This window comes from Diceros bicornis, chromosome 4 (genome assembly GCF_020826845.1).
Source record: "Diceros bicornis minor isolate mBicDic1 chromosome 4, mDicBic1.mat.cur, whole genome shotgun sequence".
NCBI lineage: Eukaryota > Metazoa > Chordata > Mammalia > Perissodactyla > Rhinocerotidae > Diceros > Diceros bicornis.
In genome coordinates, this window is record NC_080743.1 from 8,541,463 (window position 1) to 8,557,621 (window position 16,159).

Genomic DNA, 16,159 nt, shown 5'->3' on the forward strand with positions numbered 1-16,159 from the left:
CTCACAGCCCTGAGAAGGAACCCACATAGGTTCTACGTAGGTTGGTTTTTGAACCTCCAGAACTGTGAGATAATAAATTTCTGTTGTTTAAGCCACTCTGTTTGTGGTATTCTGTTATGGCAGCCCTAGAAAACTAATATAGATATTCTAGTTTCTTTGCTTTCCCATGTAAATTTTAAAATAATCTTGTCTATATCTACAAAAAAAATATTGCTGGGATTGTGATAAGAATTGTGTTAAACCTGTATATCAATTTGGGGAGAATTAACATCTTTCCTATGTTGAGTCTTCCAATCCATGAGCATAGTATGTCTCTCCATTTGTTTAGATCTTCTTTAATTTCTTTCATCAGCATTGTGTAATTTTCAGCATACAAGTACTCTACATGTTTTGTTAAATTTACACCTAAATATTTCCTTTTTTTCTAGCAATTGTAAATAGTATTTAATTGTGTGTGTGTGTGTGTGTGTGTGTGTGTGAGGAAGATTAGCCCTGAGCTAACATCTGTTGCCAATCCTCCTCTTTTTGCTGAGGAAGATTGGCCCTGGGCTAACATCAGTGCCCATCTTCCTCTACTTTATGTGGGACACCGCCACAGCATGGCTTGACAAGCAGTGCACTGGTCTGTGCCCAGGATCCGAACCTGCAAACCCCAGGCGGCTGAAGCAGAGCACATGAACTTAACCGCCACGCTACCAAGCCAACCCTAATAGTATTTAATTTTTAACTTTGGTGTCTGTGTGTTCAATGTTAGTATATAGAAATACTATTGATTCTTGTATGTTTACCTTATATCCTGCCATCTTGCAGAACTCACTTATTAATTCTATTTTTTTGTAGAATCCTTGGAATTTCTGCTTATAGAATCATTTCATTTACAAATAGGGAAGGTTTTATTTCTTCCTTTCTGCTCTGAATGCCTTTTTGTCCTTTCATTCCTTACTGCATTTATTATCCTTTTGATTTCTGCAGGGGCTGTAGTGCTATCCCGTTTCATTCCAAACATTGGTAATTTGTGTTCTCTTTTATCAGTCTTGCTACAAATTTGTTGATTTTATCCACCTTTTCAAAGAACCAGCTCTTTGCTTCACTGACTTTCTCTACTCTCTGTTTTCTCTTTCATCGATTTCTACTTTTTATTATTTCCTTCCTTCTGCTTGCTTTTGATTTATTTTTCTCTTCGTTTTCTAAGTTCTTGAGGTAGGAGCTTAAGTTATTGATTTGAGACATTTTCTCTTTTCTTAATGTATGCATTTTGTGCTATACACGTCCCTCTCAGCACTGCTTTACCTATATTCCACAAATTTTGATATGTTGTAATTTCATTTTCATTCAATATATTCTATTATTTCCCTTGAGACTTCGCCTTTGACCTATAAATTATTTAGAAGAGTGTTCTTTAGTTTCCAAGTGTTTGAAGATTCTTCTGTTGTACTTTTATTATTAATTTCTAGTTTGTTTCTATTGTGATTGATTTTCAACTCTTTTACAATTATTGAGGTTTTATGGCCCAGGATATGACCTATCTTGTTATACGTTCCATGAGAACTTGAAAGGAATGCGTATTCTGCTGATGTTGGGTGGACTGTTCTATAAATGCCCATTAGGTGCTGTGGTTTATGGTATTGTGGAGCTGTTCTACATCCTTGCTGATTTTCTATCTAGTTGTTATATCAACTATTGAGAGAAGGGTGCTGAAGTCTCCAATCATAATTGTAGATCTATTTTTAGTTTTTTGCTTCACCTATCTTGCAGCTCTGTTGTTTGGTATATTACATTTAGGATTGCTATTCTTCTTTGTGGACTGACCCTTTTATCATTATATAATGTCCTTCTCTGTCTCTGGTAATTTTCTTTGCTCTGAAATCTACTTTATCTAATATTAATATAGCTCATCCTGTTATTCTCTGATTAATATTTGCACAGTATATTTTCTTCCATCCTCTCACTTTCAACCTGCCTATATCATTATATTTGAAGGGAAGTTTCTAGAAGGTAGCATATAGTTGGATCATGTTTTTTAATCCATTTTGCCAATCTCTATCTTTTAATGGTCTATTTAGACTATTTACATTTAACAGAATTATTTATATATTAAGACTTAAGTCTGCCATTTTATTTTTTGTTGTTTATTAGTTGTCTCTGTTTTTCATTTCTTGCCTTCCTGTAGGTTACTTGACTATTTTTTAGAATTTCATTTTTATTTATCTATAGTGTTTTTGAGTATATCTCTTTATATAGTTTCTTTAGCAGTTGCTTTAGGTATATATTATATATAACTAACTATTATAGTCTCCTGGTGTCATCTTTTTGGCAGTTCAAGTGAAGTAGAAAAACCTTGCCTCCCTTTTTGTCCCTTCACCTTCCCCTATTTATAATATAATTGTAAAAGAAAGTAACAATGGAGAGATAAAAGTAGACTTTCAAGTAGCTTGGCTAAGAAAAGCAAAAATTAAAGGCAAGTGCTGGGTAGGGTGGAGTTAAAGGAATTATTTTATTTGGTTAGTTGAATTTTAAAAGGAGAAAAACCTGAACAAAGCGTAAAAGCTAAGAGGAAAAAGGCAACAGAGAAGGGAGTTGGAAAGTAGAGGAGAAATATGGGAGACTGATAGAGCAAGCATTTTCAAGGTGCTGAGAGAACAGATCCACAGTACAAAAGGAGAGATTATTCAAGCTAAGAAGAGGGGCACCACTTCCACTGAGATAGGAAAGATGGAGGAAAAGATGGGGCTTGGGGCAGAAAAGTCTGTATGGGGGGTTGAGAGCAATGAGGGAGGTCTCATTTCTGATAGTCATTTTTTGTAACTAAGAAAGCAAAAACCATCTGCTTGGATTGTGGAAGGAAGTAAGAGAGGATGCAGATTGGTGAAAGAGGTTCAAATTAGGCTTTGAGCAGAATGGGAGAAGCAAATCAGAAAAAAGATCATTCATAATCAGCATTTAAAGCTCCGGCTGATTTTGAAAACATGTCATTGCCTTAACAACAATTGCTAAATTTTTATAATTTTTCCCTTCAACTGTATTTTTTAGCCTGAATACAGCAACAGAAATGGTGGAAGATTAAACTGACCCAGGACTAGAGTTCTACAGGATCAGTTTGAAGGAAGGATAAAGAGACAAGAGATGGATACGTAAGCAAATTCCTCGTAATTCTAAGTATACAAGCAAAAGATTATCAATCCTTTGTTAAGAATGTGGTTCTACATCAGAGAAATGCCTGCAAAGAAGTACTGTAGACTTTTTTCCTTTCCATATAATCAAAACATTTCTTTTGCATAAAAATCTATATGTATTGCGGGGTGTGATTTGGGTTTGGGACTTAGATGTGAATACTGGGTTAGTTTGGAATTCTCGTGTATTCAATCCCTGCCCTCTATTCTAGTTTGTCACTGTACCTCTTAAATACAGTACCTAGAAGAGAGCCCAATGCTTGAACCATTTTCTGTCTATAGAAAATTACAGTGGGATTTTAAGCTTCTGCAGAAATGCTCAAATAATGGTCTCCATCCGTAGCTCAAAAACACAGCTCTTGATTGCTTTAGTTTTCTAACCATTTCTGCCTAAGATCTCATTACCGGCTTCTTCAAGCAGACATGGGGTTCCCACTGATTTTTCATCACAAAGGGAATCGAGACTAACATTCTGAAAACATGTTTTAAAGTCCATTTTAAAGTACAAAATGTTTATTTCCAAGTTTGGAAAGTTGAGAAGGTCAGGTTTAATTTTTAGCAATGAAAGCTTTATTTCAGCTGGGACTAAAGCATTTTGGCCTAATTAATCTGAGATATGGTTTCAGTCATATCGAATGAAACAAAACATATCTGAGGAATTATATAAAGGTTATATTTACTATACATTTTTCTCTCCCACTAGAATGTAAACACCAAGAGGGCAGGGACTTTTGCTGTCTCTCATCCCTAGAAAAGCTTCTGGCATACAGCAAGCACTGATTAAATATTTGGTGGCTGGATCGATGGATGGCATTGAGGGCTCTCTTGAAACTTAATGTTAAATCTAAGCCTAAACTCCTAAAGAACCTTTTAATAGTCTCTTGTTCCTAGTTTTCTGATATAGTTAGGAAGATAAATACGTACAAAAATGAGAGTTTACTGTTTCTAAAGATCACTGCTTAAGTAAGTTTAGACATTTAAAACTGAAAAATAAAATGTGTGAGTATTACTTTATCCCTGAATAGTGACTGCGACTCCAGCAACATTCCCACTGTTCAGAAACCCAGAGTCGGCTGGAAACTTGGGCTGCAATCCAGTCTCCCCTTTTCACAGTAAAAACACTATCACAGTGCATCATAAGTTCACCCACACCCTCTTGTATGAAATATTTGCATATCCCTTACATTTAATTTAAATCAAGTCAAATTAGAACTCTCATCAAGCGCTTTATATATTTGACAAAATGTGAATATCAATGCATATAATTACAGAAAAACTTTACAAAAACGTAAGCAACTAGGAAACCCATTTTCCTTCAAAGCATATTTCTTATTAAATGTTAATAAACAGCTCCATATTTCTAACAGACCCTGAAATTAGGAAATTTTTCTCTTACCTAGTTTTACAGGAAAGCCTGGAGGAAGCTTCATCTGAACAAATTCTCTAAGCTTGTTAAAGTGCTTGAAGGGAGCTATTACTTCCAAAACATTCAATAATCTGAAAAATAGAAGGAAAAAAAAATGTTTTCATTTTTCAGATTGATTTCTGTGTGTTCTTATTATTTTATAACTACACGCTTCACACTCAGACGGTAGTACTGACTTCTAAATACTAAAGATGAGGAGGGGCTGGGCCCCATGGCGCAGTGGTTAAGCGCGTACACTCCGGTGCCGGCAGCCCGAATTCAGATCCCCGGCATGCACTGATGCAACACTTGTCAGGCCATGCTGTGGCTGCGTCCCATAGAAAGTGTGGAGGAAGGTAGGCATAGATGTTAGCCCAGGGCCAGTCTTCCTCAGCAAAAAGAGGAGGATTGGCATGAATGTTAGCTCAGGGCTGACCTGATCTTCCTCAAAAAAAAAAAGATGAGGAAATGACTTCATTCTGATTTTTTATTATTCTTTCTACTGTGTCAAAGTTTATAACTTTTACATTTGATTGGGCAGCCATAATTTCCAGTCGTTTAACTTTAGGTCTATATTTAAATGGATTCAAGGCTTACACCCGTCTTCTTCCTGAAGTCTACACATAATCTTCAGTTCTTTAATTAGCCTCACTGTTTGGGTGGCTGAATTTCACTGTCAATTTTTTGTGTGGGAAGGGCTCTTATGTGCTTAGTATTCCTTGATTTATTACAGATTTGATAAATGAAGTGTTTCTTTTTGCATACTTAAAGGGAAATTTGGCTGGCATAAAATTTCAGTTTATACTCTACCCCTGAACCACAATCTCATAATGTCTTCTAGCATTCAGCATTACACTCGTCACTATACTGTAATTTCTCCTTTCATCTTTTGGTTGGATGGATTTCACTTGCAAGTAGTAGTATTTTTCTGTCAAAAAGGGCCCATGGCTGCTATATTTCTTGAATTCTTCTATGTCCTCTTCAATTGCCTTGATATATAAATGACATCTTAGCTAGATATACCATCAGATCACATTTTCTTCGCCTTGGAAATGTCAAGATGTGAAAAAAATGTAAGACTAGGCTGTTTTTTACCCCTTTTCTGCCTGAATGCCTTTAGATTTCTTTATTAACAATTGAAGTCCAACAGTTTAATCAGGATAATTATTGTTACTAATCATTCTCTATCAATTTTTCTTGGAGCCTAATGTTATGCTACACATTCAGTACTTCCTTACAGAGAAATTTTCTTCTATCATATTTTGAATACTATTTTGGTTACAGTTTGGAGGCTTTCTATATAAGCAGAACACCAATGATCCTTATGTTGAACCATCTTTGTCCTCCACAAACATTACCTCTCTAATTCCTTTAACTTCTTCTTTCACTGAATTCACTATCAGAATTTAATTTTTAGCCACATCTATTCTGTTCATTATTGTTTCTAATGTATTTGTTTTGCAATAGTGCTATTTACTGCTTAATTTATTTCCTTAGCTTTACAATCTCTTTTTCATTCCATTGTCTTATCTCATCTCAGAGTACTCTAGCTTACTGATTTCAAGTTCTTTTTATGTTTTTCTATAGCATTTACAAGGAATCTTCTTCGGTTCTTTAACCTCTGTTTTATTCGGGAATGAATTGTTTGTCTGACTTTTACATGCTGTGTGCCTTTTTTACTTTTTTTCAGCAGAAATGGTTATAATTGCCACATTTTATAAATTCTGATATGCCCATTTTTTCATATAATAACATCTCTGAAATTGGATAACTCCTAAAATTGATAGCATCTTATAATTAGCCACACTTTTCTTCTTTATTAGAATATAAAGCTGTCACATCTTTGAGTCAACTGGGTCCAAGATATGATGAATTATGCATATTTGTATGTATGGCTAACTCTCTTCCCACATCTTCTGAACTGTCTATCTCTCTCCCTCTCTGATCTATAGTTTGAGGGCTCTATAGCACATTCTATCTACTTTTCTAAAGTTTGTCTATTGGGAATATGAGACGTATGAACTTTGTAGAAAAATATTGGTCCTGCTTTCTTCTATGAAAATTTTTTTAATGTATTAGGCTAGATTGAAAGGGGAAGGAATTAGAAGGGAAAATAGACTGGGGCTTCAATCCATTCCCTACTGAGTGAGGAGCCTGAGTTACAGTTCTGTCAGAGTCAGCTCCAGCTTCCCACCTGCCATTCCATCCATCTCTCCAAACTGAATTTTTTATAAATGAACATCTGATGAGTACAGGTTTGAAAGGATATATTCAAGATGTTCACTGCAATATCGTTTACAATGGTGACAAACTACAATCAAAATGTTTACCAGTAGGGGGACAACAAAATAAATGACAGTACATCAATACTACAAAATATCAAGGAAAGAAGAAAAAGACAGACAAAATGTAATTATTGTAAGAACTACAAGATACACTCACTTTTAAAAGAAAAAAAAGGAACTCAGAACAAAATGTAGACTACTCCTCCATTTTTATAAAAAATGCAAAAACACAGAGAAAAATCTAGACAAAAATATACCAGTTATTCACCTATTAACTATTCGTGAGGTGAAAGTAAACTGTAGTTTTTATTTTATAAACTTCTACGCTGTTAGATGTTTTACAATAAGCTTGTACTCATGTATTACTTTAATAATTAAAAAGAAATTATTCAAAACTTTATCTGGTTAAAATAAAAATGTTAATATTTTGTGAACTAGAAAATTTCTAGAAGGGTGCACACACTATCAAAGCAAAAGCTATTTGCTTTTACATTTCAAAGTCCTCAAATCCACCACTCAGATGCAAATATTATTACAACCTTTAGGGTTTAATAACTTCTTTCATAAACTTGTATAGTTAACAACAAACTTACGACTCAATTCCCAAGGGAAATTCCTGACTCATGGCTATCGTGGCTTTAAAGGTTTTCTTACTTTCTTTGCACACCAGTTCTCTACCCAGATGAGGAGCTCTAAAATGGGGGAAAAAAAATTAGGAAACTTTTTCCACATGTTATGATCTTGCTAAAAATCTGTCATCTTCCAACAACATTCATTAATATTTCAATTTTTATTACTGAGTATATAAATAAATTAAAATTATGCTAAAAAGGAATAAGACATGTATAAGAAATGAGCCAAGGGTAACAAAAAAAAAGAAAATAGCAAAGTGTAAAAGTTCAGGAAAAAAAATGATCAAAACTCAACAAATTTCACATTGAATATAATTTTAATAATCACTATTTTTAGGAACAAAACAAATCACTAGAAAAAACAAACTTTAAAAATATCATTACAGGGACCGGCCCAGTGGCACAGTGGTTAAGTTCACGTGCTCCACTTCAGCAGCCCAGGGTTCGCGGGTTCAGATCCCAGGCACACACCTATACTGATCATCAAGCCATGCTGTGGCGGCATCCCACATATAAAGTGGAGGAAGATTGGCACAGATGTTAGCTCTGGGACAATCTTCCTCAACAGAACGAGGAAGACTGGCAACAGATAGCCCAGGGCCAATCTTCCTCACGGAAAAAAAAAAAAAATATATATATATATATATCATTATTTATCTTTAAAATCCCCTATTCAATTCGATCTCTTTTACTGTCTACAATTCTCAGTACTGAGCAATAAAAAGTGATATGAAGGGGCCGGCCCAGTGGCACAGCAGTTAAGTGTGTGCGCTCTGCTTTGGCAGCCCAGGGTTGGCAGGTTCAGATCCCAGCGCGCACCGACGCACCACTTGTTAAGTCATGCTGTGGTGGCGTCCCATATAAAGTAGAAGAAGATGGGCATGTATGTTAGCCCAGGACCAATCTTCCTCAAGGAAAAAAGGGGAGGATTGGCATCGGATGTTAGCTCAGGGCTAGTCCTTCTCACAAAAAAAAAAAGTGATGTGAAGAATAAGAATTCTATATTAACTATAGAATATTATAAGATGGAAACATTTTGGAGAAGTAAGAAAAGTATAATAAACCTTTCAATATAAATAATAATCATAACTTCTTCCTAACCATGGGGGTAGGTAATATTCTATTCTCCACCAAAAGAAAATAATATCTTCTACAAAGGGCTGTACTTTCTTTGACATGGTTGGCCAGAAAAAACTTTTTATTTATTTACTCATTCAAAATAAATCATTTACTCATTCATCATTCTTCTATTCAATAAATATTTACTGAATACAAACTATGTGCTAGGTACTCTACTGTGTATTAGTAACACAACATTAAGCAAACATCTTGTGTGAGGATGGTGAGAAGTCGTCGAGCGTTGGTTGAAACAAAAGGATAATGACAGGAGGCAAGCTTGGAAAGGCAAAAAGTAGATAAAGAGTGAATGGCCTTGTATGCCATGCTAAAGACTCAGGATAATAACAGAATATAAAAGTTCATCATACATTGGAAAAACTCAAATAAGCAACTGGGCAATTCCTCCCATTATATTTCCTTAGAACAATGTCCTATAGGTTTTTGGTGTGTAAACTGGCCACAGGGATGTAAAAAGAAGGCTCTACAACTTCTCCAAAGAGTGCATGTAGTTGGGGATACTTCTCTCTCATCATGCTGAATCCATATTTTTAAAAGGTAAAAGAATTGATTCAGACAAAACTATACTAAAAATTTTCTCTACAATAATTTTATACCTAAATATTTGCATATGTTTTTAGAAATTGTTCTTTCTAAAAACCAAAGAACACATAAACAAAAAATAAGACAAAAAAACACTTACTTTCCATTTTCAGCAGATATATACTCTTCCCATGTAATAGTGTTCTGAGGAGGAGGGGTAAGGGACTGTCTTCGAACCGGCTGCCAAAACATAAAAAAGAAACAAAGAAAGAGGGAGAGAGACAGAGAAAGAGAGAGACAGAGAGGTAAGGAGGAAAGAAAAATGTCATGTTTTTTAAAATATAAAATAAAAACATACAATAAACTATTTAAACTACTAATCTACTTAATCTCTTCAATATAATGCTTTAAGAGGTTACTTCTGAGATAGTTCCATGGTGATTTAAGCTCTATCAGTAATATTGATAATCAATTTTTTTCTAAATCTCAAATAAGAAGACAAGTATCAAAGTAATAAAATCCATTCATTCAATGTTTTAATCATCTAAAATCCTCCTGGCACTATGCTAGATGCTGAACATGGGAACTACAGAGAAGTAAAGCAACTAACACTGACCTCAAGGAGTTTTAGTTGGAAAGAAAAATAACATACAGAAGTGAACAGTTAACCAGAATTACAAAATATTATCTGATTAATGGCCAAATGAGCTTACAAAAAATTGAGTAGTGCAGGAGTTCAGAAAAGACAGCAACCTTTATGGACAATAAATTGAGACCAGGGGATTGGGGCTCAGATTTAAATGAAAACAAAATAAAAAGAGTATTTTAGATAGAAAAAATTAATGGTGAAAAACACAAGTAGATTGATTTATTTGAACTAGGGAAGGAAGTTCAAAATGGAGATCAATGATAGTGGTAAAGGTCATGTCAAACTTTAAAACTTACACCTTGTCCTTGTTAACTATGAATCTGGATCACTCTAGAATGAACTGGCAATAAGGAACTAAGGGAGCGGCAGTAGAAACTCAAAATTGCTAAGGAAAAACTAATAAGACAAACTGTGGAGCAAAACGACAATAAATGAAAGGATATAAATAACAAGATAAATAATAACACTGGGAGAGGGTCCCATTCAGAGAAGTACATTTTTGGATATAATGAGTGTAAGATGTTAATAGGTAGCACATTAGTGTTGTTAAAATCAAGGATTTTGAATACACAAAACTGAGTTGGAATCCCAATTCCATTACCTGAGATTTGGGTAGTTGGGTAGTTGTGTGAATTTGGGCAAGTTACTTTCTTTTTTTTCTTTTTTTTTTTTTATAATTTTATTTATTTACTTAATTTTCCCCCCCAAAGCCCCAGTAGATAGTTGTATGTCATAGCTGCATATTCTTCTAGTTGCTGTATGTGGGACGTGGCCTCAGCATGGCGGGAGAAGCAGTGCGTCGGTGAGCGCCTGGGATCCAAACCCAGGCCGCCAGCACTGGAGCACATGCACTTAACCACTAAGCCATGGAGCCGGCCCAAGTTACTTTCTATTATGTCAATTTAACTCACCTGCAAAATGGGAATATCACCACCTACTTCACAGTTAGGAATTCAACAAGATAATGTAAGAAAAGAGCACACTGCTTTGCACAGAAAAAAGGATTCAGTAAATTACAGTAACTATTATGCACTGGGAAGTTCCTAGAGGGCAGTTACAAAAACAAAAGGAAAGAAATCAGAGTTAGAGATAAAGACTTAGGAATTCGCTGACTAGATGAAAAGTAAATAAGAAGACAGAAGGCTGGTGACTGAGTCCTAAAAACCACATATATTCGGGTGGGGAGCGGGGGACAGAAATGAGCCAGATGTAAATCAAGAAGGAAAAAGGAAAAATCAGAGCATCAAAGTATCATGGAGGGCCAAAGAAAAGACTGTTTCAATATCATAATACAAAGACTTTAAAGAGAAAGAAGCCTGAAAAAAGGCCATCGATTTTGTCGGTTAGAAGTCATTGATGATCTCTGAGTAGCAGCAGAAGGATGTGAGAAGAAAGGAAACTAAGTTTTTGAGCATCAGGCAGTATGAAAGACGACATTCCATCCTTGAGAAGCTTACAAAGTGACAAAGAAAGAAGATAATTATAATGCAGGGTGATGGGGGCCATGATGGAGGAGTCTAGAGGATGACATAAAAGCATGGAGAGGGGGTTTTTGACCCAGACTGGGGTAGCCAAAAAGATGTGCCAGCAATGATGGTTCCTGAGTGGAGGAGTCTAAAAGGAAGAAAACAAAAGAACCAGCTGAAGGAGACTGAGGAAAGCACAATGGTGAGAAAAAGCATGCTGCCCTGGGAAAGTGCAAGTGTAGTGTGTCTAGTTTGCGAGCGGAATACGTGAAGAGAAAGTAGCAAGGTCGACCTAAGGGTAAGTAGGCAAGACGCAGAAGAGAAAAAGTAGTGTGAAAGGGTTTTGTGCACTAAATAGATTATATTTTACTCAGGAAGCAATGGATAAATAATTTGAGCAATATAATGTAGTTTATAAAACACAAACTTTGGAGCCAGACTGATCAAATTCTGCCTTCTCCAATTACTAGCTAACTTCGAACAAATTATTCAACCTTTTCTGTCCCACTTTGTCATGAGGATAAAAATAGTTTGTTAAATATAAAGTACTTAAAACAGAGCCTTACACACAGTAAATATACACTGTAGTTATTGAGCATAGGCATTACATAGTTCAGTCTATTTCTGGGAGATCACTCTGGCAGCAGTGTGTAAGTCAGGAAATGTGAAATGAGTTGACAACAGTGACTCCATTTTGTACCCTGGGCTCTGTCTTGTTAAAAATATGAAACTGTGCTGACCTAGCCGATGTCCTAAAGGGAGTTATTTGCTGAGAAAGGACCTTCTGAAAGACTGTGCAAAAATATTTTTTTTCTGGTAGTAACAAGATGTCTTGAGTAAGCCAATCAACTCTAACATAAATTTACCCTCCCTTACAAACAAGTGAAGTGGCTGCTCTGGGCTCTCCTTGTTGCTGATAACAACTCCTGACTTTCACTCCTCAGGGGAACATTTTTTGGGCTGCTGGCGGAATCTGCGTCTCCCAAATTGCAATTTTAAGACCCCAAATAACTGTTCTCCTTTTGTTTTGCAGTTGCTTCCTTTTCCTAAGTTGACAGAAGCTATCACAGCAATCCAAATGAGAAATGATAAGGGCACGCTGCTTCAAAATGGAAGAGGAGAAACAGATTCAAGAGATCTTTAGGATTTTGTGATTGATCAGACATAGGGGTAAGGAAAGCTAAGAAGTCTAAGGACAAATTTCAGGCTGCTGGCTTGGGTAATGGTAGTAGATAATGGTGCCACCACTCAAAACAGAGAAGATAGGAAGAAAAAGGAAAGAAATTGATCAGATTTAAATACACTAAATTTTACATATTTATGTTTATCCAAGTGGAGTAGGCAAAAGCATTATAGATCTGGAGATTAGGAGAAAGGTCAGAATTGAAGGTATATATATACTGGGTGAGAGTTACCAGTATTTATGTGGTAACCGAAGCCTCAGATACGTATCCACCGATGAGACATTAGAGACTGCTAGTTGTCTACCCAATGTCTATTCTCCTGTTCTCCCTTCCAAATTTTTGGCTGGACACATGACTTCCTAGATTAAAGTCTTCTTTTCTAGCTATCCTTGCAGCTAGCTAAGTATTAACATGTGATTAAATTCTAACCAATGGGATGTGAGCAGAGTGATGTGTGCAACTTCTGATTGGGTTCTCAAACAGAACAGGTATGTCCTTTCCTTCCTAATTACTATTAGGAATTACTAGTCCTGCTGGCTGGAATACTAAACAGGTAATAAACCATTTTATACCATGTGGATGAGGGCCACATCCTAGGAATGGCAGAGAAATAAGACAAAAAAGACCAGGTCTGAGATTAACCCACAGAGCAGAGAAACCACACAAACTTAGACTTTTACATGAGAAAAGTAAACTTCTATCTTGTTTGTGTTACTGTGACTTTGGAATCTCCTATAAGCAGCCAAATTTATATTATAACCAATACCAAATTTTTTTTTTAGGAAGATTGGCCCTGCACCAACATCCATTACCAATCTTCCTCTCCTTCTTTTTTCTCCCCAAAGCCCCAGTACATAGTTACATATCACAGTTGTAGAGTTGTAGCTCTTCTATGTGGGATACCGCCCCAGCACGGCCTGATGAGCGGCAAGCAGGTCCACGCCCAGGATCAGAACTGGCAAACCCCGGGCGGCTGCCAAAGCAGAATGTGCGAACCCAACCGCTATGCCACCGGGCCAGCCCCATAACCAATACCAAATTTAATACATAAAGTGGGATGCTACACATAATACTATGGCATGTGGCAATGGCTTATCAATAGAATGACAAGAGCACTTAAAAAGTGATTTGTGACCCTCATAAATATTGTGACAAAACAGTAGGTAAAACAGTGTCTTGTGATACTGCAGAAGGCAGAGAGATACATGCTAACAGAATCTGTAATTCTAAGGGAAATGGCTGGAAAAAGTTAAGACTGTTGCTCCAGCCCAGAACCATAGCAAAGGCCAGTCCCATCTCCACCCACATCTCCATGGAACTAAGCAGACCATGATCAATTTCTCTTTCAGAACACTCCCTAAAATTTGTCTACTCCTGCTTCCACTCTAACACTGGCATATATCTGGCTATAAGTGCTGTGTGTGTGTGTATATACATACACATATGTATATACATGTATACGTATATATTCTCATATATATTCTCATAGTCAAGACTCATTTGCCAGGCATGATTAGATAATGTGGTATGTCACATAAGTATACTTTTTCTTCAGGTAATAAACTTCCCTAAGCAGTTTCTACTGTTTCCAATAGAATCTTTCTAAACTGCACATTATGCATTCCCCATGTTGCTAAAGAGACTGTAATGACTCTAACCTTTTTTTGAGCACTTTACCTCATCGTTTTGAATATCAATCATCATATTTTATAGGGTGTTGCATAGTTTGTGTTTATTCTAATTGTAATATACTGACACTTGTAGCTGAATTCTTCAGTGGTCCCTCTATGCTGCTGCCATAGCTGTTAGTGAAACGGGAAGACATGAAGGCTGCCACAGGATACCAGATGGCTCTCTAATGTTACTTCCCCAAGTCGTAGGCTCTGTAACTGAAATGCCATCGAACTTTTCCTTCATAATTAAATGCAAAAATTCTAACGCCTATTTTCCTTGAAGCATACAAGAAATATTTTTTATTTATTGCTAGGTTTGCTACTATTCTAATATTTTATATGCAAGGTTTCTGGAAGTTTAAGATAGTCATGTATTTTATATCTATGTATTCCTATTTAGGTTTTTATATATTAAAAATAACATACATAATCACTAATAGAGCTTAACTCAATATTCTGTATATATAGTTGGCATACAATAAATGCTTTTATTAACGACTCTATGTCAAAGGGATAAACAGGGCATTGCTCCCTCTTCCAACAATAATTGGTTAGAACAAAGAGGAAAAAAGCACCAAAAATATAGGAGCAAGTATCCATGACTTAAAAATTTCTGAGCACATAAATTTTACTATTAAAAATACTGTCAAAAATATATACTTAAATATTAGAAACATATCTGGAATAGAGGGGAAAAAAGAAGAGGAGGCATGGCAAAACTAGTTAAATGACAAATAATTCCTCCTAAATGCTACCTATAAGCTATTTCTTATGGAAATTAAAACAAATATTTGACTAGGAAAAAAAAGCAACTCAAAAGCTACTCGTTGACAATAAAGAATATAAATTCATTGTGAAAAGGACTAGGCATTTATTTTTAAAGACTGAAATTCTATTAAAATATGACTTTAAAATATAATATTTTCATGTGTTTTGAAAACAATCAGAATAGTCATACATATTTTCTAGGTTCTTGAAATTTTCACTAATGCTCTAAAGCCACAAATGTATTTTTTACTAATATGTGTTCTATGCATATCATTGAAAAAACACCACAATACTGATTTTTACTACATTTACCAATAGCATCTTTCCAGGATTATATCTTAAGGTTCCTCCACTCCTTTTCCAGCTTCAACTTCCCAATATTTTGGAAGAATTGCTAAGACATGTTAAACATCTGGATATACAGAAAGAAGAGATTTATTACAAAGGCAGACTGGGAAGCAATATACTTAGAGCAAGAACAGCTTGAGGTAACAGTCCTAGAATCAACACCTATCTTTGCTACTCCTAGCTTTGTAATTTCAGATAGATTAATTTCTTTAAACTTCAATTTCTATAAAATGGGGCAATGATACTTGTCTCATTAGGTCATTGTACTAATTAAATGAGATAATATATGGGAAATACTTAGTGTCCATGCTAACAACAACTCAAATGTTTTAAGCCAACATAAATAAGAAAGAAAAACTCGTTGAGGTGAATATGGATTCAGTTTTTTTTTTTTTCATGAGGAAGATCAGCCCTGAGCTAACATCCATGCTAATCCTCCTCTTTTTACTGCGGAAGACCGCCTCTGAGCTAACATCTATTGCCAATCCTCCTCCTTTCCCTCCCCCGCCCAAAGCCCCAGTAGATAGTTGTATGTCATAGTTGCACATCTTTCTAGTTGCTGTATGTGGGACACGGCCTCAGCATGGCTGGAGAAGTGATGCGTTGGTGCGTGCCCGGGATCCAAACCCAGGCTGCCAGTAGCGGAGCGCGCGCACTCAACCACTAAGCCATGGGGCCAGCCCTGGATTCAGTTTTTAACTTGCAGAAGCTGAATTTAAGGTTATGGCACTCCATTCAGATTAGGCCACTGGAGAGTCTTTTGTTATTTTCCAATATAATATAATGCTTTATCTATAACGGTCACTAATTAGAATACATACATTTGAGTAACTAACCTATGTTTCACCCTGACTTGAAAGTTAATATAGCACTTGACTCGTTTTTATACTACCAGCTGTGACCTAGTAGCCATTAATTTT

General features: G+C 35.8%; 1 protein-coding gene across 2 annotated transcripts in view; it reads right to left on the bottom strand.

The window, feature by feature from the left end:
- The window catches only part of ANKRD13C (ankyrin repeat domain 13C), a 100,196-nt gene that overhangs the window by 5,043 nt on the left and 78,994 nt on the right, over positions 1-16,159 (bottom strand). For both annotated transcript variants that reach the window (XM_058538281.1, XM_058538280.1), the window contains 3 exons: positions 9,312-9,391; positions 7,454-7,552; positions 4,567-4,667 (listed from right to left, as the gene is read on the bottom strand). In XM_058538281.1, coding sequence (XP_058394264.1) covers positions 4,567-4,667; positions 7,454-7,552; positions 9,312-9,391 — 280 coding nt within the window. The remainder of the gene's footprint in view (positions 1-4,566; positions 4,668-7,453; positions 7,553-9,311; positions 9,392-16,159) is intronic.